Consider the following 22290-nt stretch of genomic DNA (forward strand, 5'->3'; position numbering starts at 1 on the left):
GCTCAAGAGAAGCACCACCAGTCTCTCTCTCTCTCTCTCTCTCTCTCTCGAATTCATCTTTTTTTATGAGGCATTTTAAAAGACATCTGAAGAACTACAAACAATGAAGAAAGGAATACAGGCTCACCAAATGTTAACCAGATGTTGTACTGGGTTGGGTTACTAGCGTGCATGTCTGTGTGTTCATCTAGTTAATTTGTGTATGTTCATTTAGTGTCTATGTGTTCATTTTGTGAATTAAGCATCACAGATTTCAGAGTCTATAACCAGGGCATTGTGTGCATGCCTGAGTTTAACAGTTTCTACAATTACTGTGTGTGTGTGTGTGTGTGTGTGTGTGTGTGTGTGTGTGTGCGTGCGTGCGTGCGTGCGTGTGTGTGCACACAAAAACCTCCAGGGTCACTTCTCACCCTGTTGGCTTTCCTGTTTAAAGTGCTGAGTCACCAGTCCCTGGGTCTGAGACCTCCAGCATGCCCGAAACTGGACCCAGAGCAAGTCCCCCAGAGTGGAAACATAAGGCCGTGTCTCTGTGGCCAATGAGGATGGCCTTACTAACACAACAAACAACTTCTGACAGCTCTCTCTAAGCCTCTGTACTCCCCTGGGTTCATCCTCTGGCAAAGAGAGAGAGGGACAGGGAGGGAAGGAGGTGAAAGACAGGAAAGGGAGTGTGTGGGGGGAAAAAAGTCAAAGAGAGAGATAGATATAGATAATGCAGTGTGTGTGAGTGCGTGCGTGCGTGCGTGCGTGCGTGCGTGCGTGCGTGCTGTATGTGTGAGTACTAGTGTGGGGTGTTTTGAGAGAAATGTGAAACATGTGTTTTGCAGCCAGACTCCCCATCTGAGCCCTGTACACCTGAACGGGAAACTTTAGCTTCAGAAACACAAAGTGCCATCAAAAGGAATGAAAGATGAGGAAAGAAAGAAAATCCTTCAGGGAGTTATTTTGGGCCGGGGTTTGGAGTTATGGTTACAATCTGGGGTGGGTTTAGGTTAGTGTTTAAGGTGACAGCAGGCAATATGGGTTGTACATCATTCAATTCAACAGATAGAGAGGCTATCTGGGAAACAGGCAGTCCCCGGTTCGCATCCCGGCCCTGACTATGTACAGTAGGGGCCGGGCGGCCCCTACTGTTATTTGACTGTATGACCTAAGGTTCAAGAGTTATAGGCCAAAACGTGAAGGGCCCTGTTATAGCGCCACCATGAGGCCCATTTGAAATATTTGGGGCAGAGGCTCTTCCTTGGCCTACTGGGACAGTGAGTGCAAGGTTTCCTGCTGATTGGTCCAACGGTGCCGGAGATTAGCTGTTCACAGAATGACACACTGACGGACGGACGGACAGGAGCGATATGTCCTCTCTGGATAGAAGGATGCTGTAACACTATGTCATTATGACGTCATAAGGTTTCTTCCTGTGCATGCCGGTTTTGCATTGTGCCTGCAAAGCATTACTGCGCTTGTTTGCATAGTTAATTTCTGCGACTTGAACTTTGTAGAATTGAGATTCTAGTGGCTTTTTTGCACTAAATTTGTATCTTAAACCTTCAATTGATGAGAGCAAATGTTAATCACAACAATAATAATGTATTTTGCAAATGTATATGAAAGCCTGCTGAACAGGCATCACAACCAACCTGCAGGATTTGCAGGATTTGCTAGTGCAGCGACAGAAATCACCCTCTCCAACCGGCTTCCCACCTGCAAACACGGCCAATTGTCTTTATTGGACTGCCCCCCTGAACCGGATGCACCGTGGAGGATCTGAACCCCAGTCTCCATGGTGGTGGGCAGAACCCTTACCCCTGTGCCACCCGGACACAAGGCTGTTTTCTCATACTGTACAAGAAACCCCCCAAGTAGGCACAGGCGCAGTCGCATCATAATAGAATTCATATTTGTACTCTCTGCATGCCCCCTAGATTTAAGTCACTGCTTTGAATTTCAATTTGCTCTCTCTCTCTTTCTCTTAGTTTATATAAATAAATGGGTTAGGCTGGGTAGAGAATAGTGACACAGCTTCTCCTTGCTCGCCACAACCAAGAAACACAGACTAGGCTTTGTGTGTGTGTGTGTGTGCCTGTATAAATGTATGTGTGTGTGTGTGTGTGTGTGTGTGTGTGTGTGTGTGTGTGTGTGTGTGTGTGTGTGTGTGTGTGTGTGTGTGTGTGTGTGCGTGCGTGCGTGCGTGCGTGCGTGCGTGCGTGCGTGCGTGCGTGCGTGCGTGCGTGCGTGTGTGTGTGGGGTAGACTGGAGGCTGGTATCGGCGCCAGTCCAGTGACTGGGGGAGTTTTGTGAATGTTCAGTGAGTAAGAACCAAACTTGGCACATGCTAGCTGCCATCACACATCTCTGGTGTTCAACTGCATCACTGTATCCGTGTGTGTTGAAATACACTAAGACCATCGTCTATGGCCTGCGAATCCATATATATTTTTTATGGGTAAGACAAAGCTTTACAATTGAGGGCTCTCTTCCTCATTATAAGGGATTGTACTGGAATCTGACAGGATGTTGACACTCAACATCCTTACAGAATTACAGGATATCATGTCTGTGTGATTAGCTCTAGCAAACAAACATTTGCATCACCATTTTAACTCAACTCAAATGTTCTTTGTTAAGTGCTGCCGACACTATATGGCACCCATGTTTTATATATAAGCTACCCACTTAAACCATATATACTTGGTGATTTTTCTCCACGTACATCAAATATCTTTGGAGAAAGTAGCCGATCTACAAGCCGATCTACAACGCGTTGCATTGAGATCTGCTATTTTCATCAGATTTTTGACTATTATGACATGCCCAGAATAGCGATGCAAGGGTTTAAGTGGTTTCGTGTATTTTTTGTCGCAACTAATGCCTACAGTATAGCACGGGGTTACAGTAGCCGTATGTAGAGAAAATGAGACAGGAAAATAAACAGCAACATCTACAAAGCAATTAAATGCTAATCATCATCTCTAATGCTAATGCTAAAGGTTGCTCTCATCATTAGTCTGGCTTGCAGCTAGCCCAGACAGTTTCTTCTGGAACTGTCCGTGTTAACTCTGTTGGTGTCACAGTCCACTAGGCTGGATTAGATTTAGCATAGGTTCTACTACAAGACAAGAGTACAGTAGGCACAGACAATAGGTACAGACAAGAGTGCTCTCTTGCTCTCTCTTTCTCTGTACATCTCCATCTCTGTATCTCTTTGTTCCCACCATGCTGGCGTGGGGCCAGTAGCTTTCAAATTATCACAGATTTATTCATAGCAAATGCATTTAGTACGGCTTGCCGACAGCAAGGAAGTGCTTTGATACACCAATTGAATGGGGAGAGTGGTTTGAATGTGTTTACAACACAGGCAATATTCCTGATACAAGTTCATATCATGGTTGAGATGATATCCTACCTGGACATGTCTTGTGCTTTATTTGCGTCAAGATTTTTAAATTGCTTTCGAAACAGTACAATATAAGATAGCTTGAAAATGAAGTTTCGCAAAACATTCCCAAAATTTAAAGTCTACTCTAAAATCCAGCCTTCAGAACAAAGGGGTGAAAGATCTTCTGCTTAATGGGTGGATTCTGAATGCCAGCTCTGAATACCTGACAGTCTGACTGACACAAAAAGTCTAGTGGAAGACTTCAAAATAACTCCCTAGTGACATGGCTTTTCAACTGAGGGGAGAACCAGAGAAGCTTAAACCTTTTAAAATCTCAGGCTTTGAAGCCCAGACAACATGGCAACCCGGTATGCCAAATCCAATGGGGAGCACTGCAAGCATCCCATGCTACTGAAAAAGGAAATCTAACTCCTTGACTGAAAGACAAGAAGGAAGACATGCCCTAGTCAACTCAAAAAGGAAAAAAACATGACAATCAGTGTATTCTGGTGACTTGTTAAATGACAAAAACTCTTTGACTTCACTCTTGTAATTGGAGCTGTCTGAATGAAGGAGAAGTCCATAATAACCCATCAGATAAGGGAAGTCAGGATGTAAAAAGGCGTAGTGATCCAGTTCGCCGCATTTGTCTCCTCCCCATTACGACGGCAACACACTTAACATGTGAAAGGAATAAGGGATGGGGATCATAGCTTTCGCCTGGATTCACCTGATCAGTAAAGAACGCTTTGTCCCATGAAGTTTGTACGCTCAGTCTAAGTTCCACATGGCACCACTCTAGAACAAAGAGCATGTAAGGAAAACTGGATGCAGTGTTCCATTCCTTGTGCTAGTGACCTAGTCAAACCCCTCTTTAGAAGAACGTGCCAATAAGTGCTTCCAGGTGTAAGGATATTCAAGTCTCTATTGAAGAACAGAAGACCCCTTTAACAAAGAAAGAAAAGTGGAACATCCTTTAATGAATGGAGTGGTTTGAGTTGTCCTTAAATGGCTGTATGGGCACTGAATCAGGTTTCGAGGAATCAGGTTTCCATGCGCCCTAAATTCCCTTCCCGCTCTTTCCCATTGTCTTCAGGCCTTGGAGTGCTCTGAAACAATAGTGCATTACACTGTATTTATTACATGGTTCCATCTCTATGCTTTACACTGTTGACACCGGCTTCGATACGAGCCCTGTTATCAACTGTGTCATCTACTGTATAAGCTGACTCCCTTTTAAGATGACCTGTCACTGTTCTGGTGGGAGAGGGCTTCGTGAATTGACTGAAATGGGTTGTTACAGAATGGGAACACTGGCTCATACATATGCTGGGCAATATGACTTTAAAAACCTCATCAAGTTATTTATGGACCGCATTTAGATATATATGCGATACTGTCCCATTTTCTTAAAACTTCCATATGCACAGTGTCTATGCATATCTTATAACTGTATAGGATGTGTGAATAACGGGTCAACTAATGGGAGAAGGAGATTACTTTGCTGACTTGTTTTCTCTTACAGTATATTCAGTGGTGTGCTCCACCGTGTTACGCTACAGCACATACGTAGTATGCCATCCAAGAACATTTTTAAGAAATCGTATACCCTAGGCCTATACTAACCATTTCATTCGTTGACCACGCACGACCGTATATACTGGCACATGTTGTGCGTGTGGGAGGGAATAATATCGTATACCCTCCGAGAAAACCAAGAACACACCACTGAGTATATTGCTGAAAGACACATTAAAGGGCAACTTTGACAATTTATTTTACATTTTTGAAAATTTACTTCACCTTGAAGTTTCCTCCTAATACGAAAGTAGGTTATTGGGGTTTAAAATAATATTTAGAAGTCAACTGGTGCTGGCATCAGTGCACAAGACTCTGACACACTTGTTGGTGACAACATCATCCCATGTTACTGGGGTTTAAAGTCAACTCAGTGATTTGTGGGATGACTGGTATACAAACATATAACTATATTTTCATTGACAGATTATGAGTGAAAACAATGGGGAAGTATTACAATTACACACTTTCAGGATAGATTGATTGAATGAGTTTCCCCATAATTGAAGTGTGTGTGTGTGTGTGTGTGTGTGTGTGTGTGTGTGTGTGTGTGTGTGTGTGTGTGTGTGTGTGTGTGTGTGTGTGTGTGTGTGTGTGTGTGTGTGTGTGTGTGTGTGTGTGTGTGTGTGTGTGTGTGTGTGTACATAGCTTAGTCATACGGTCCTCATTTGGATTTACTGTATGTCACCATGATGGATCATGCATAATACCCTGGTATGTGGAGAGAAAAATGCACATGCACAAGCGCATGCACACATACACACAGAGCAGCATGTGACCACTTAAGATCACTTAAATGAATGACATCTGTCATACAATGCTGCAGGCCTACGTGGTAAAGGAGATGGACAATGTGGACAGAAATCAATATTTGCCTGTCCGTACATTTTGTTCTGTCCTCCCCAGATGCCCCTTCTTCTATCACATCAGAGGGCACACAAAAGCCGAGGAGACATACATGTACAGTAAAGCGCAATACATGTACAGATGAAAGAGAGAAGAGGAGCACGTTGTGTTTTATGCTTTGACAATGGCAGAATGGTTGTCTTGGTTAAAAGACCTATCATCATTTCTTCACAGTTAGAGGTTTCACAGAACCTGGGATCCATTCCTTTCATATATCAACTCTTTGACTGTGATTGATTGATTAATACCTCCTTTTCTTTTCTTTTTTTTCTATTTATATATATATATATATTATTTTTGTATATTTGTTTAAATTATTACTGTTATTATCCTTTTTATACACATTAGCCTGTGCTTAATTCTATTCTTCTCCCCTCAGGGCGGGTGGGAAGGTGGGTGGGAAGCTGTTAGGGTTTGTTTTGTTGTATTGCAGTTTTGTATGTATGTCCTGTATTTTAAAATGGAAAAAACCCAATAAAAATAATTATAAGAAATGATAAAAAAGCAACGTCAGAATGATCTTTATGTGCCAGTATAATCTTGTGCAATTGAGAAATTCATACAGGTATGGTCATGCATTCACATGCGCACACTCTCTTTACACTTACTGAGTCTTCTGGGGGTCTTTGAATCTTGATCCACTCCACAGATGGTCCCTTCACCTGAAGAAACCTGTGGAACAGCTTCTTGAAACCTCCAAAGTCTTTCCTGGACACCTGCAACACAATCATTATGTTTTAGTCCAAATGAGTCAGAGTAAAAAAATAAATCAGATTCAGGAAAGTCCTAAAATAATAGAATCTGTTTCAAGATAGTCCGGATAGGTTTGTTATTTGTTTTAACTTTTAATTATTTGGTGGAGATTCACTCTCCACAATCTATCAAGACCACCTCCTCACTGCACAGGAACACTTTCTTCTCTGCTGCCATTGAGGCTCACAAACATGCTCCCCACACCTCACTGGCCCTCAGGACAACCCCACCCCCACCTCACCGATCCCCAGGACCTCCCGAGCCACACACCTCAGCTCACTGGCCCAAGGACCATGTGTGCATATACAAGGACAGGTATATGATACACGCTATATGGGATGTAAAAGGGACCAGGACCACTTCCTTTCTTCCCCTGAGGCAGAATCACTCATTAAGAAGGCCCACCTGTACACCCCCCGCCCTATCCACCCTGTCCCCTGCCACAGACATGTCTGGGTTTGCTCCTCCTACAGTGTGCTCGCAGTAATGGACAAAAAGATCAATAAAGACACTTTGGTTAACTCCACTTAAAAGAACAAACCCGGAGAAAAGCACTGGAGCACACAGATCTTCTTTTAAATATTTAAACAGCAAACATGACCAACGTTTTGACACTACTGCATTTTAACAGCTGTAACATGGATAGAGACCAGGTAAATAGCCTCACCCAGACTTCTAGTCTCCTAATAGGTGAAGGTTCAATTATCTAATGCTGTCAATCCACTAAATGACACATGAGACACACATTCAGTTATGTATGGTTTTGTGTTCACCAATACGTATTGTATTTTAATAGAGTTTTGTTTGAGCAACGTATACCACGCCATACATCCGCATCACAGCTGTTTTGACTCATGAAGGCGCAGCAGCAGCGTCAATACATTGGTCGTGTTTACTGATTAAATATTTAACAGCTCTGTGTGCTTTTAAGTGAAGTTTCCCAGAGTGTCTTTATTAGTCTGTACATTGTATATTGGTATTTACATTGCTAGAGTACATTCATTGTACAGTATATTGTAGTTTATAGTTATGTGTGCTTACCTTTATATAATTGCTTATCTACTGTATATATTGAGTAAATAGTATGGGAGACCCATTCCTTATGTCCGCACATATCTGTCAATAAAGTGAATTCTGATTCTGAAATCCAGCAACATCCTGTTTCAGAGAGTGAAGCCCAGGTTAAAAAGGCGTTGGAAAATTCTTGTATGATGTGGCCTGTGCCTTGCAGATAATGGCATACCTTACTATTTTAAAGCTTAATGTATGACCTTTCATGCATACATTCATGTTCTTCTGCAGTGACACAATGGAGCATGTGGAAATTTACTGCATTGCAGTGTGTAATATGTACGCTAATGAGAAATTAAACTCATAGACTAAGCAAGATCGGAAAATGCTGAAACAAGCACCAGTACACTTGAAGTGTTATCAAGTTGTGCACCTACTGTGAGGTAACAACAAGACAGAGGGACTGGGACTAATAACCATCAAAATAATAGAGAGGGCACCGGAAATCCCCTCCCATCCACTTGCATTGAGTTGCTCACCAGCGCATGAGGCGAAATCACCCCTTCTTCCGGGTTGAAAAAAGGCCTATTTGGGGCCACTGTGACACGTTTTGTGTCACAGAGGTGGCGCGTTTTGCGTCACAGAGGTGCGCAGCCACGTGCGCAAGCCTGTGCGCAAGCTCGTGAGTCGAGCCCATTGGTCGAAACCGTTTTCGCTCGGTCATGTACAGTGGCCCCAGCCGTTTCAGCTGCAGTAGCTATGAATGGCCAGCATGTCCAATGCACTTCAATGCAACCACTGGGTTCTGGGGGCTTGCTAATAACATATATTCTTCCATTAAATCTCGGACTTCCTGTGGCCAGTCTATGACGTCAGTCATCTATAATGTAGCCTATCTATGACGTACTGTATGACTCCATAATTGGGAATGTTTCAGCCTGATCCTACTGCCTTTGACTTCCATTATAAATTGAAGTTAAATATTTCAGAAATGATGGAAATACTTCCTTGGCCTACTGGGAGCATACTGGGAGCATGCACAAGAAAGTTGGCACTGACAGACAGACCTATTTATAGATGTCTCGCCTCTTACAGAGCTACGCCATGGCAATGGCAATGCTATTGCTAATTGTGTAACTAGCCTTGGTAATAAACATTGCTAGGTATTATCAGAATGTGTGTGTAATGCTAATAGCTGTATTGGCAGCAAATCTTAGCTACTAGGATAATTGAGACAGTACAGAGGCAAGACTCAAGACTCATCTTTTAAATCAATCCTTCAAACGCAACATAACAGATGTTATTTTAAAGATTTATTTATTTTAATGTCCCATTAATAATCAATTGTCATTCATATTGTTATGTTTTTATTTCCCTCTTTGCAAAACACTTAGCATTTGCTTTGTAAAGTATTATCATCATGTGCTTTGTAAATCAGATGATATGGATAATGAACAGCAGCCGGTAGCATGTCATGTGGAACATGATTATCACCGGGATAATATACATTCTCCTTTTTCTACGCTTGGGGAGGTGGTATGCTGGCTGGTGTTGGGCAGAATCTTCACCCAAAGAATTACTTAATTTCTATCATTTACACACCCCATGAAGCCTTGGATTCAAAGAGTCTCCCACTGAGTCTCCTATTGACCGATGACCAAGTCCTCAAATTATTGGCTCAGGAATGGAATACAAAAACAAAAACATCTCCATGAATTCAAGGCTTCATGGGGTGTGTAATCGATAGAAAATAAGTCATTTTTTGGGTGAACTACTCCATTAACGTTCAACATAAATGAATACCCTACTTCATCGTACAAGACTGTGTGTTCAAGAGTGAAAAGAGCCGATCTACAAGTTCTTGTAGATCGAAGCTTGTAGATCGGCTCTAGTATCTTTTGTGAGAACCTAGAAACTCCAAAGTGGAAACACCCTGACTTGTCTTTACTTTCTATCTAGCATTAGGTTTAGAAATAATGTTATGTTTCTAACATAGAGTTGAGATTACAACAGCTTTTTTTGGACTAGACAAAGGTCAAAATAAATGAGATTGAGAGGTAATTTTAATTGAACTCTGAAAGTGTAAAAATGGAACCGTAAGGGTCCATAAAAAGGAACCTGTATGGGTCAAAGTTTCATTTTTTCTTCTATTTGGTTGTTGTTGTTGTTTATACGTTATTTCCATTTCCACGCATATAATATGTATCAAAGAATGTACAGGCCTAGTAAGCAGTACTGTGTAATTTTCCAATGGTGACAACAGAGATGTTTTTTCCTAAACTTGGTTATACAACTATAACATTACAGCAGCAGAAGAAACCTTTGTAAACGATAAACAACTAACTTGGTACATTTCCCAGCTGGGATACTGGTGTCACTGCCAGCTACTGCATTTAGTATTTCTGCTGATGGTCAGTTACTCTTTCCTGTAATTTATACAAAAGCTTATCCAAAATGGCTTGCTTATTGTTGGTAGGTGGCATAAAAACAAACATAGCAAAGGGGGAAACATTTGGCACTTAGGAAGACATTAGCGTGCGTGCGTGTGCGCGTGTCCAACTAACATGCAGGAAGCTATGACAATGTTTCTGTCTAACTGCCCCCCTCCACTCTCTCTGGCACTGATGGCCATACTGTATGTTAGCCTGTGCAAACTGTGCATGCGTACGTTCATGGAACACTCTTTGACACTGCATTACGGTATGTGTCACTATTGTGTTTTCTCTTTTTTATTGTCTACATCCCATTGCGCAAATCACAATCACTCTCTCAGAGAGAGTGAGAGAGAGAGACAGAGAGCAAGAGAATAAAACAAAGAGGGCCCCTATAGACAATCTATGCGTAGGGCGTAGAACGCAGGGTGCAATTGCGTCGGTTGTGTGTCCATCTTCAATTGTGTTAGTTAGACGCGTTATCTGGCGCAGAGGGATGGTGTTAATTCTGTCAATTAGTCATGGGTTTGGGGCATAACTTAAATTCGCCCTCACCGACAGTGTTCAAATGGAACCAAATGCTTTTATATCTGCTGCGGGCAGAAACATAACTTTCAACATAAATGAATGCCCTACTTCATCGCACAAGAGTGTGTATACAAGAGCGAAAAGAACCGATCACATCTAGCCTGTAGATGAGAGCTTGTAGATCTAGATAAACTTAGATTACGCGTGTGTGTGTGTGTGTGCGTGCGTGCGTGTGTGTGTGCGTGCGTGCGTGCGTGCGTGCGTGCGTGCGTGCGTGCGTGCGTGCGTGCGTGCGTGCGTGCGTGCGTGCGTGCGTGCGCGCCTGCGTGCGCGCCTGCGTGTGTGGCCTCTTGTATTTCTATTCTTGTGAGAACCAAGAAAATCCAAAGTGGAGACACTCTGTAAGTCTTTACTTAAGTATTAGGTTTAGAAATAAGAATTGAGATTACAACAGATTACTTACAAACACATTTAGCAAAGGCAATGGTCCTCTATTTATAAGTGGAAAAATGTGGCACTTAGGAAGACATTAGCCTGTACACATACTTTGAGATTCATTTATTTCATATTCAAATATTTGACAGTATAATAGTATTTGCCAATGACATTTGGTCAGTTTAGCCATTACTGCCAGATTAATTTGTATTTTACGAAACGAGAGCAGAGAGCATTATGGGTATTTTATGGTTCCTTAAGCACATAAATATCTGCATGTTTACTCATTTGGTTGCTGTAATGAGTTGTGAGTAAAAATAATCAATTGTGGGTGACAAACGGCTTGTCCAGACAGGAATAGCATCACAACTCCAAAATTACTGAGCAGGTGAAAAAGATTCTATTCTTGAGAAAAGTGATGCTGTCTGGACATGTTTTGTATAACTAACACCTGTGTGTGTGTGTGTGTGTGTGTGTGTGTGTGTGTGTGTGTGTGTGTGTGTGTGTGTGTGCGTGCGTGCGTGCGTGCGTGCGTGCGTGCGTGCGTGCGTGCGTGCGTGCGTGCGTGTGTGTGTGTGTCCAACTAACATGGTTTTAAAAATAATGGAAGTCTGTTAGTAGGCAATATGTGCGGCAGGCTGCCCACAGGTTACTGACAGCTTGTGTGAGGTACGGTAATTATTGAACTTGTGTGTTCGTGGTCATGAGCAGGAAGCTATGACGATGTTTCTGTCTAACTGTTTCCCCCCCACTCTCTCTGCACTGATGGCCATACTGTATGTTAGCCTGTGCAAGCTGTGCGTGCGTACGTTCATGGAACACTCTTTGACACTACATTACGGTATGTGTCACTATTGTGTTTTCTCTTTTTTATTGTCTACATCCCATTGCGCAAATCACAATCACGCTCTCAGAGAGAGTGAGAGAGAGAGACAGAGAGCAAGAGAATAAAACAAAGAGGGACCCTATTTAGACGATCTATGCGCAGGGCGTAGAACGCAGGGTGCAATTGAGGCGGTGTGTGTCCTTGTGTCGAAGCTCTATGGATATTGACGACTGTTAACTGCTGTTCTTTGAGCAAAAGGATGCAAAGGGTTCATGACATTCTAACAGGATAATAATAAGTATTATAATCAAGCGTATACAATAATTTAGATCTATTTTTCTCTCCCTTTTTCTTTCCCTCTCTCATTCAAAATCTTTTTTTTAACCTCAATGCGTCCCTCAGAAATGTCATCTACTGTGTTGAAAATTAGTGTTTTGTGTTAAACTTGGATGTATTTTGATTGAAACGGGTGTACCAGGTGGCCATGTTGCTGATCAGAATTCATGTTTTCCTCCTGTAACCTTTTGTGTCACAGTGTGTGCGTGTGTGTGTGTGTGTGTGTGTGTGTGTGTGTGTGTGTGTGTGTGTGTGTGTCTACATACCTCCCTCTCGGCCCCTGATGTTGTGTCCAGTAGCGTCTCCAGTTCGCCGTGCATAGAGCTCTCCAGCTGTTGGCGCATTACTTCCTGGAACTGAGACATCCCGCCGTTTGCCACGCCCTTACTCAGACCTGTGGAGGGAACAGAGAATGGTTTTGCTCCATATTTTTTGCCTTGTCGACTTTCCCTCCTCCCTCCAAGACTTTGCACATACATCACACAACGTTCATCACACTTCCTAAACGAGGTGTGGTCAGACGAGCAGCTAGAGATGAGGCTAATGGATTGGACCCCTCAAACACTTGCAAAAATGGAGTCTTGACAGGTTGTCACCATAGCGGTTTGCATGGGGAGCAGGGGTCATCACCATGCAAGCTTGTGATGGACATTTCCATCAATATAACATTTTTGCCACAGGTGTGCAAAACAAGTTATCAGTAATATTACCAGAATCGCATAGGCCTTGCCCTAAATATACAATAATGGACTCCTGATGTGCCATAGTGTCTACTCTATTCCACAGCGCTACACATTACAAAACGAGCCACTTATCAAATCATTACATTTGTAATTATTGGGGAGGGGGGGGCGATCTATATGCTCACAACACATCACAGCATGTTGTGAGCTTGTAGATCAGCGATTTCTTTATTTTTAGCCTATACTGACCTGCCTGGGATGTCAGAGTTAAAGTGGTTAGCTGTACTTTCGAAAACCTGGAGACTGGGAAGTTATCCACTTACTGGCAGTCCTGAGACAGGGTTTAAATGTGGCATGATCCAAGTATATTCCATGTTTGGGATTTCAATAATTGGGTCTTATCAGTACAGACAGTGCTTTCATCTTACATTGTAGGAGCAAAAGGGCCATATACTTGAGTACAGGAAGAGATTAAGTTCTATCAGCTAAACTAGTTTTTTGTTTGTCAACTTTAATAGTTTCCATTAAGGTGAACAGGTACTGTAGTCTATGTTGATGAGAAAGTCTAAGGTATGCCGAATGGAACAATGTAAATGACTTGACAGTTAATTATGTACACTTAATTATGTGAAGTACACGATGAAGGGCGACAGGATTGAAAGGCCCTTCATAACGTAACTGCAATATTCTTCTTTTTTTTTAAAAGCAGGGCACGGACATAGACAAGTCTTGCCACGGACATGCTTGTCCATGTACGGACATGTTGATGACCCCTGATGGGGAGTATTGTTACGTTCCATGTTGTTGTGTTTGGGTTGCCAACCCAAACACAAGGACCAATCACAGGTCAATCAATTGTGCTTCCCACTTGGATTAGCCGGTTCTGCCCATTTGGCTCCACCTCCACCAATCATAAACCTCTGCTGGCAGACAAAAGCCCTGTATCTGCCCCCCCTCTCTTCCACATCACCTGCTCTGCCTGTGTTGTGTTTTGTGCTTGTGAAACCCATAGCAACTTTAATTCAAATTTGTAGTGGTTCTCCTCCCTGTTTGGTTATAAACTGTATGTATTTTTGTGCAACACGATAAAGCAGTAGGCAGGCTTTTGTTTTGTAACTATTAGTCAGTAGGTTTGTCTTTTGTTTTCTATCTGCGTTGTTTCTTTATCTGGCAACACCTGGGTGTGTGTCCCTTGGCTTGTGGCCCATTTTATGTCTATTGAGAAATACAGCACCTATTTGCACCTTGTTTGGTCTCCCTTTATTTACAACCATCACGCTTAACACTGGCTACTTTATTTTACTATCTTATGTTACATGCTCTTTACCCTTACGAGTTGGTAACATATATGACGATGCTTCATGCTGAGCACATCAGAATATGGTGCTACCTGAAGTCTCCATTTTTGTAGACACTTCCCAATCGAGGCTACGAGGGGATGACATTACAAACTTCCCTTGACCCTTACGCAAACGGCCTTTTGGCGTGTAGTTGAAGCGCAAGGGGGCGGGTGGAGAGAGAGTCAGCGCACTGAAGTCAAGGCACAGACTACTGTGTTGTAGTTGTTGACAGACAACGGATGCACGCTTATGAGAATCAACAAAAACTAGAAAAAGTGCTCCTCGGAGCACAGGTCTCCGCCAGGTCAGGTACGTTATTGTGGCCTCCTGGTGGCGCTATAATAGGCCAATGTGAAAAGGGTGACATTTATTCTTAGGTCGTTCACGGCAACTGCATTCATGATTTGAGGCATTTTGTTCCAAAAATGTGTTTTGCCAAATTAGACCTGCTGGTGGCGCTATAACAGGGCAATGTGAAAAAGGGTGGCATTTCTTCCTCGGCCTAGTGGGAATCTGTGTGTGCAATTTTATGGAAATGGCAAGCTGCGTTCATGATTTGAGGCAGTTTGTTCAAAACGGACCAATCCTGCAAACTTTGGATGGCAACCTTAACCAATGAGGATGGAATATGGGAAATTGGACAGATCAGGGTTGATCACATGACTATAGAGATACTGTGTACCGATTTACATGAGGTTTGGTTAAAAACTGTAGGAGTAATGGGAAAAAATGGGTTTTGCACAAATCGGCCTCCTGGTGGCGCTATAACAGGCCCATGTGAAAAATTGGAGGCAGAGGTTCTGAATTGGCATCCAGGGAGTGTGTGTGCACAGTTTCGCAGCGACCGGGCCAACGGTGCCAGAGATTAGCTGGTAACACACGGACACACGGACACACGGACACACGGACGGACACACGGACGGACACACGGACCGAGGGTAAAACATACTCTCTCGCCATGCCTTTCGGCCTGGCGGAGACAATAAAACCTGGCAAAACAGTTGCGTGCATTAGCGCAAGATGAGGATAAAGGAAACATTCAGTCTAAATGTCCAGTAATTCGCAACTACTACCACTACTTTTGTATTTGAAACTTTAAATTTCTCTAAATATTATAAACTTGACTTCAGTGCACTGACTCTCTCCCCACCCGCCCCCCTGCGCTTCAACTACACGCCAAAAGGCCGTTTGCAACCCTTACATTGATCGGTATAGCCTTCAAGATGGCAGCAGGGATTCCCCCAAGGGCAAGTGCTGAGGGGCTAGTCTACGAGGGCTTATCAATTCCAGAGGGGGAATGCAGCCAATGCGTTGCAGCACCGACCTATCCTGGGTTTCCATGAAATCATGAGGAGATCATAAGAGTACGATTAGGTTTCGCAATATTATGCAGGACGTGGACCCCAGGAAGAGTAGCTGCTGCTAAGGTAGTAGATAATGGGGATTCAAATAAACAATGGTTGATGGTTGGCATGGAACAAAAGATTTTATGGTGTGATTTAATATGAAATGTCTTAAAAAAAGAACAACCTCCATGACCCCCTGGTGAGAAAAAAAACTGTCGATTTAAAAATGACACCACCATCCTGGCTCGTAAAAGAGAGACAGGCATGTTGACAGGTGACTGTCCGATTTGTCATTGAGATGAGCTGTCCTGTATCAGGACACAACAGTGATAGGCGTGGGTGGGTGAGGAATGATGAACGGTGAAGGAAGGTGCATTACCACTGGAGTGAGAGTGACAAGATGAGAAGGAAAGCGGGAAGATGAGGGAGCTGCTCAGACCAGAATTGTACTCCTGTATGTAATAAATCATGAATCTTGCTCAAAGAGAGTTACAGTAGGCTGCCTACGTGTGTAGATAGACAGCGAGAGAGAGTGAAGTGGATGATGTGAAGGTTATTAAAGCAAAAAGAGAAGCGAAATGAACATAAGAGTGTGTCATAGTGAGAGTGTAAAAGACAAATTATAAGCTTGATACATAGAGTGTGAGTGGAGGGGAGAGAGACCAGAGTTTTTGTGATTTCTTTTTTCTTTGGAAAATTCTCACTTAAAAACTACTATAAGTAAAAAACACTAGTAGTCTACTTCAGAAATAACGAAAGTAAAGCAACAGACAGCTAGTGAGGGAGGTGCAGGAAACAGAGAGGAGGGGAGAGAGACATAGACAGAGAGAGCGTCATTACAGTACATAGCTAACTGCGAGTATGGTGTCCTGCTATTTGAACACTTCCGTCTGTTTGGGCTTCTGGTCTCTCAGAAAGTAGGCCTATTTCTAGGAAGAGGGGCTTGTCATTAGCCAGCGGCATGGTGAGAATACCAGAGAAACATACGCGAACAAATCCCTGATCCTGGCAGCCAAGTCGAACAAGAGAGTTAGCAGGAACAAACACTTTACCGACACAGTATGCCAAGAGTACAAGAAACACTCTCGTTGGCCTCCAACAACATGGCTTCATCGTAATTAGGGCCTCCGGGAATGGGGGAGATTTTGAGAGAAACTAGCACAATAGTCATTTACTGTAGGTATCATAGTAGTGAAAGTGAAAGTGACACTAAAGTGCATTAAACTTATTTCTGTATTTGGCTGACGCTCATGCCAAGAGCGACTTAACAGATTCACATTCACAGGCGTAAAAATAAGCTCAAATTCTGCAAGCAACCTGTAGTTCGGACTAGGAGGGTCGCAAGGCTGAGAGCCAGAGCCCTCTGACCACAGCTGCATCATTATCTCCACCAGGACGGACGGCCGAATGCCGGAGAATATGTTTTCGCCACTGTCCATCTGTCCATCCATGTGTGTGTGTCCGTGTGTCTATGAACAGCTAATTTCCGGCACTGTTGGAACGATCGGCGTGGAACTTTGCACTTTGATGGGACTGAGCAAAAAAGGAGGAAAAAGAAAAATAGCAAGAGGAAAACAAATGAGAAGTACACGAGGGTTGATCAGCAGAAATGTTTCGATCAAAATGTTCATCAAACCAGTCAAGTGTGTCTAATTCATATACTGCTGCTTAAGAGTATTTACACACTGAACCAGGCGACACAAAGCCTGGAGGAGCTTCTGATTCCCAGATGGCTGCTCTACCACCTGAGCTACTGCCGCTCTAATGTGAATGGTACTAGGGCTGTCACGATAATGAAATGTTACTTGAATATTAATTGTCATACAAATAATTGGAATTAACGATTTGTGTTTATGGCATTGAACATTGGAACACATAAATGCAAAATTTCTGTTTGGCTTTTAGGCTTCGTAAACAAAGATTCCACAGGGCAGATATGACAAATAACTTAAATATACAAAGAAATTACTGACATATTCAATAACTTCAAACTTTACAAAAACAGTGGAAATAGCCGATCTACAAGCTCACATGTTGCATCGCGTCACGTTGTGAGCTTGTGGATCGGCTATTTCTGACATTTTTTTTAAATGTATGAACAATTTTCAACATGGAAACGATTATGACGCTTATTATGCAAAAGTAATTGTGATTATTTATGTAATAATTTATTGTGACTTACTGAGAGAATTCCATGTAATCAAGACACATGACCATTGGAAAGAGTTGTATAGAATTGGGTAGAATGCTGAGGGATTGTGTTGCAGTGTCACAATAGTTTGATGCAAAGGTGCCTAACTTTGCTCAGAGGTGAGGAGGAGGTCTGACGGTGGCTGTGGATCAAGGGTTTCCATGGATTATGATTGTAGAGTGTTATTATGGTTATTATTGGTATTATTGGACACTTTGAAACACTTTCTCTCAACTGACATAAATCAGCTTTACTTGTCCAGCTCTGCCCTCCTTTGCCTCGGTACTCCTTCTCACCTTTGCATCAAACTATTGTGACACTGCATTCCTTTCAATCCTTTCATGCCCTTCATCGTGTACTACACATAATTAACTGTACATTATTAAGTCATTTTCCATTGTTCAATTCGGTACAGTACCTGTTCATCTTAATGGAAACCACAACTATTAAAGTTGACAAACAAAAAAATAATTTAGCTGGTAGAACTTAATCTCTTCCTGTCCTCGATATATATATTTCAAACTAATCAAACTAAGTTCTGTTCGCTGTCAATTGAGCCGGGGAAAAACAATTATGTGGGAGGAGGGGATGTTTCTTTTAAAGTTTTGGTTTTTTTTGGACTTCATTCCTGCCAGCTGAAGCATCTGAACATTAAAGATTTGCTCACTTGATTTGAATTTGGTGAAAGTTCCAATGTACATGTATGACTGATTTGTCATGAATTTTCCAAATGCTTAACTTTAGATGGTTGCTGTAGTACCACCATCAGGACTATTGGTCCACATTCTCCACAATGCCAATTGAGGACGTTTGGAATAGGACTGGACCTACAGTATGTGCAATGCAATGCAAAAAAATCATGCCTGGGAAGACAGATTGGAACAAAATAGAAGAAGGACCCTAATAAGAGAATATCATCAATATCATAATACAGTAGGTCATAATTGTGGAGATTTACTTTGCAAAGTAATTGTAGAATACTAGCACATCAGCAATTTTGAAACATTTCATTTCACTTTTACTATCCGTGCTGTAGTCAGGCATCGCAGCTATGCAAACATAAGTTATGCAAGACTCAAGCGATTAATTGATTACAGCAGGTGTAATTGTGCTGCCTGACAGACCCTTATCTGACCTCACCTAAATTACAGGTATTCATTAACAAAGTGCAGATGGCAAATGACATTAAATGGCAAACTGTCTTTGTGGCTCAACATGATGAAACCAGCAGACTTTAACCTCTTCATCCACCTATACAGTGGTTGGTGACATAATAAACTTGGATCCGTTGCTTGAATAGGAAGTGCCATTAACTTCTCTGTAAAGCCACACTGATTAGGAGATATATTTGTGTACATATTTTAATGGAATTGCAACATATTGTAAAATAACCTCACCTAATGTGACATGACATACTGTAACACAACATGTTTCACTGTGGTTGCTACTGAGCAAGTATCAAAGTCATAAGGGGGTTTCTGAAGCATAAGTGAATTATGCATAAGCAAATTATGAAAAGAACCTTTAAGTACCATGAATAGCCTATACATTTGTTATGTTGTCTTAGTGGGAGATGCAACCTTAACCTACCCAAAGAGCTGCACAGGCAGGGAATGGAATCAAATGACCCCAGGCAGTTATTCCTGTGTTATCTGCTAATTGAACTACTAGGGAATAGAAACCCTCATCTATTGAGCAAGAGAGAGAATTGAACCATAACGTTAGCAATAGAAGTGTCATCCTCTACCCATTGAGCAGCACATGACATATGGAATTACTAACCCTGCCTGAAGTAATGACATGTCTACAACAGGGCTATACAAGAGCTCTGTTGTAGTATTACCGTTGAAGGAAGTCCATCTCCTATTAACTATACACACAGACATGAAACTGAACAACATTCTTAAAGTGAAAGGTCTGTGTACAGTAAGCTTCTGTACTTCCCCCAAGATCACTTACCTTCTACATAAAGTGCCATGTTTCAATTGTAAAGTCGACCCCCCCCCAACTCAGCTGTGTAGTGAGTGTAGTTACAGTAGGGAACTGTAAATCCAACAAGCATCAAGGTTTCAAATGAAATCTCCCAGAGAGGTACGAGAAGAACGACATTTAGTTCAGTACATTCCTTTAAGAATAGACAACTTTCTTGAGGTAAAATTCCCAGTCAGACGACCATTCATTCCTCTGAAAAGCAGCTCTGCGGTGGTGAGCCACTACGAATTAAACATCCCTTTGATGACCACCTTCCCATCCAAGAGAAAACAGGGACACCTTCATGGGATCACGTTCACCTCTGTATGTGTGTGTGGCTGTGGGCCAAACGTTGTCCCTTACATATGCGGCTTGAACAGATCGGGTCTATGGTTTTTATTGCTTTCGGGGTCTGCCTCTTTTCCACGCACGTCACAGTTCTTTGCGTGACTCCCAACTTCTTCTTGGAGTCCATCTCTTATTAATGCCTCGCCCCCATCACCACCACGTCTCAACGCCTTTTAACTCTCTGGATACAAATGTAACCGATCTGGACCAGTGTTGCCAGATTCTGCGAGAGAAACAAGCAACAAGGTCTATGAAAACAAGCCCAAAAGAAGCGACTATTCTTCTCCAAAGTAGGAACGGCTATTTAAAAAAGAAAAAGAAAAAAATAATGATAACAAAAAAAAGAGGTATACATTTTGGAACATTTTTGAAACATTTAACAACACAGATCTGGTATGGGGCCATTGGGGGGTTCATGGCCTGGCCGTCTGAAAATATTTTCAGATGGGGGTGGGGGGGGTCTATGGACAAATAAATATTAATCTGGGGGTCCTTGACATGTAAATGTTTAATAACCACTGATTTAAACAACATTTAGGAAACAAGCCCAAATAAGCAAACAAGCCAAAAAAAAACGCAACCCGCAACAACCAATATTTACAAGCAACTTTACAGAAAAACAAGCCCAAAGTCGCTTATAATAAGCCGACATGGCAACCCTGATCTGGACCCTTACGGATACATTTGGTTACATCCGCACAATAACCAAGGAATTTTACAATAACCTCAGTACTAAATGGATACATTAAAGATCGTGCCTGACCAGCAACTTTCCAAGCTGCAGGTCAAATGAATGATGTCCCCGACGAATAATAACGAATCCATGATTTTGCTTTATTGCACCTTTCTTCAACACGCGACCGTTCACCGCGCAACTGCATATCGTCATCAGCAGCATCGCCGTGGATACTGTCTGATGATGGGATATTATTCATCAAACTATCGATTTTGAGCAGTGCATATTCTGTTCGAATACCAAAACGCTCGCCCCATAAACACAGTCGCGTAACGAAACCTTAGTAAACTATTCCTAGTCAAACCTAACCTTATTCCTAAACGTAACCTCAGTAAAACTATGCCTAAACCTAAACTTATTTCAAATTCTAATCTTTACCCCAGTAAAACAAACACACGAATACGTTATAATACGTGGTATAAGAACCGCTGGGGGCGTGCGGTCCGCGAAAACAATGTGTTTTGGGGCGAGGCTTCCGGGTACCTTTTGGGCAATGCATTCGATGAGAGGGGTGGCCGTTTTATGCATAATAATGTACGTGCGAGACGACGAATTGTCCCATTTGAAGTATGGGATGGTGTTATTAGGGGCAAACGACCAATAAACAACACCATAATAAAAGACATGTGCATTATTATTGTGTAGTAATGCTGCTCTTACTGTGTGTCGGATCGGATGCTGTCGGAAGAAAGTCGTAGAGGGCTGGCCTGCTGGACCACAATCCACCAAAGTGTATTGTTTATTCAATCAATGCTCGCACTTCTATTTTCATCCAGCATTATTGGTTTTAATCATGTAAAGCAGTGCATTAGCTCATTAGCACAACAATCAATGGGACTATAATAGTTTAAGGTAAAGATGCATGCATTGAGAGGGCAACCCAAACAGGAACGAACGCAAGTGTATTTCAGCCAATGAGAACGCTGCTTTTTAGAGGTGACACGTACAGTTGACTAGAGGACCAATAGATTTCTGCCACGTCCTCCTGGTACAACCCCCGCCGCCCCCCTCCCAAAGCGTGGTACTTCCGTATTGGTAATGGTAACAAGTCTCATAAAGCATCTTCTTTCGTTGTGTGCAGTGGTGGGAAAAAGTACTCGCATATTTTACTTAAGTACAGCACTTAGAGTAAATGTACTTTACACCATTGCACTTAATACAAACAATAAATGAGTACAGCTTGGATGTCAAGGCTCGCAATGTAGGGTTGTTGAATTTGCCCTCCAAGACGGCAAATTGCAGAAAAGTGCAAATCCGACTGCTGCAATTGCAAATGCCTGTCATCATGTGCATATAAGCGTCCCCATTCCCCTGGGGCCCTCAGTGGGCCAGGTCATTCAATAGTACTATGTTCATAGAAACACTATTTGGCTCCTTCAGACACAATGACAAAATAGTTACATTACATAATAACTGCCCCAATGTTTCTGCAAAAATCCTGTTGGACTGTGCTGCCCTCATGTGGTGGAATTATAATGTTGTAGCAACACTTAC

At 42.3% G+C, this 22290-nt stretch overlaps 1 protein-coding gene across 2 annotated transcripts in view; it reads right to left on the minus strand.

The window, feature by feature from the left end:
- ugp2b (UDP-glucose pyrophosphorylase 2b) overlaps window positions 1-21671 on the minus strand; it is a 48454-nt gene extending 26783 nt beyond the window's left edge. The window contains exons 1-4 of one of the 2 annotated variants that reach the window (XM_084076937.1): window positions 21457-21671; window positions 19701-20283; window positions 12448-12575; window positions 6469-6576 (exon numbers count right to left, since the gene is read on the minus strand). In XM_084076937.1, the coding sequence (XP_083933063.1) occupies window positions 6469-6576; window positions 12448-12575; window positions 19701-19719 (255 nt within the window). In that variant the 5' untranslated portion in view covers window positions 19720-20283; window positions 21457-21671. The remainder of the gene's footprint in view (window positions 1-6468; window positions 6577-12447; window positions 12576-19700; window positions 20284-21456) is intronic. The other variant, XM_084076938.1, reaches the window with a different exon arrangement.
- Between the last annotated feature and the right edge of the window lie 619 nt (window positions 21672-22290).

This window comes from Gymnoscopelus microlampas, assembly GCF_963454915.1.
Source record: "Gymnoscopelus microlampas genome assembly, chromosome: 13".
In the NCBI taxonomy this organism is placed as follows: domain Eukaryota; kingdom Metazoa; phylum Chordata; class Actinopteri; order Myctophiformes; family Myctophidae; genus Gymnoscopelus; species Gymnoscopelus microlampas.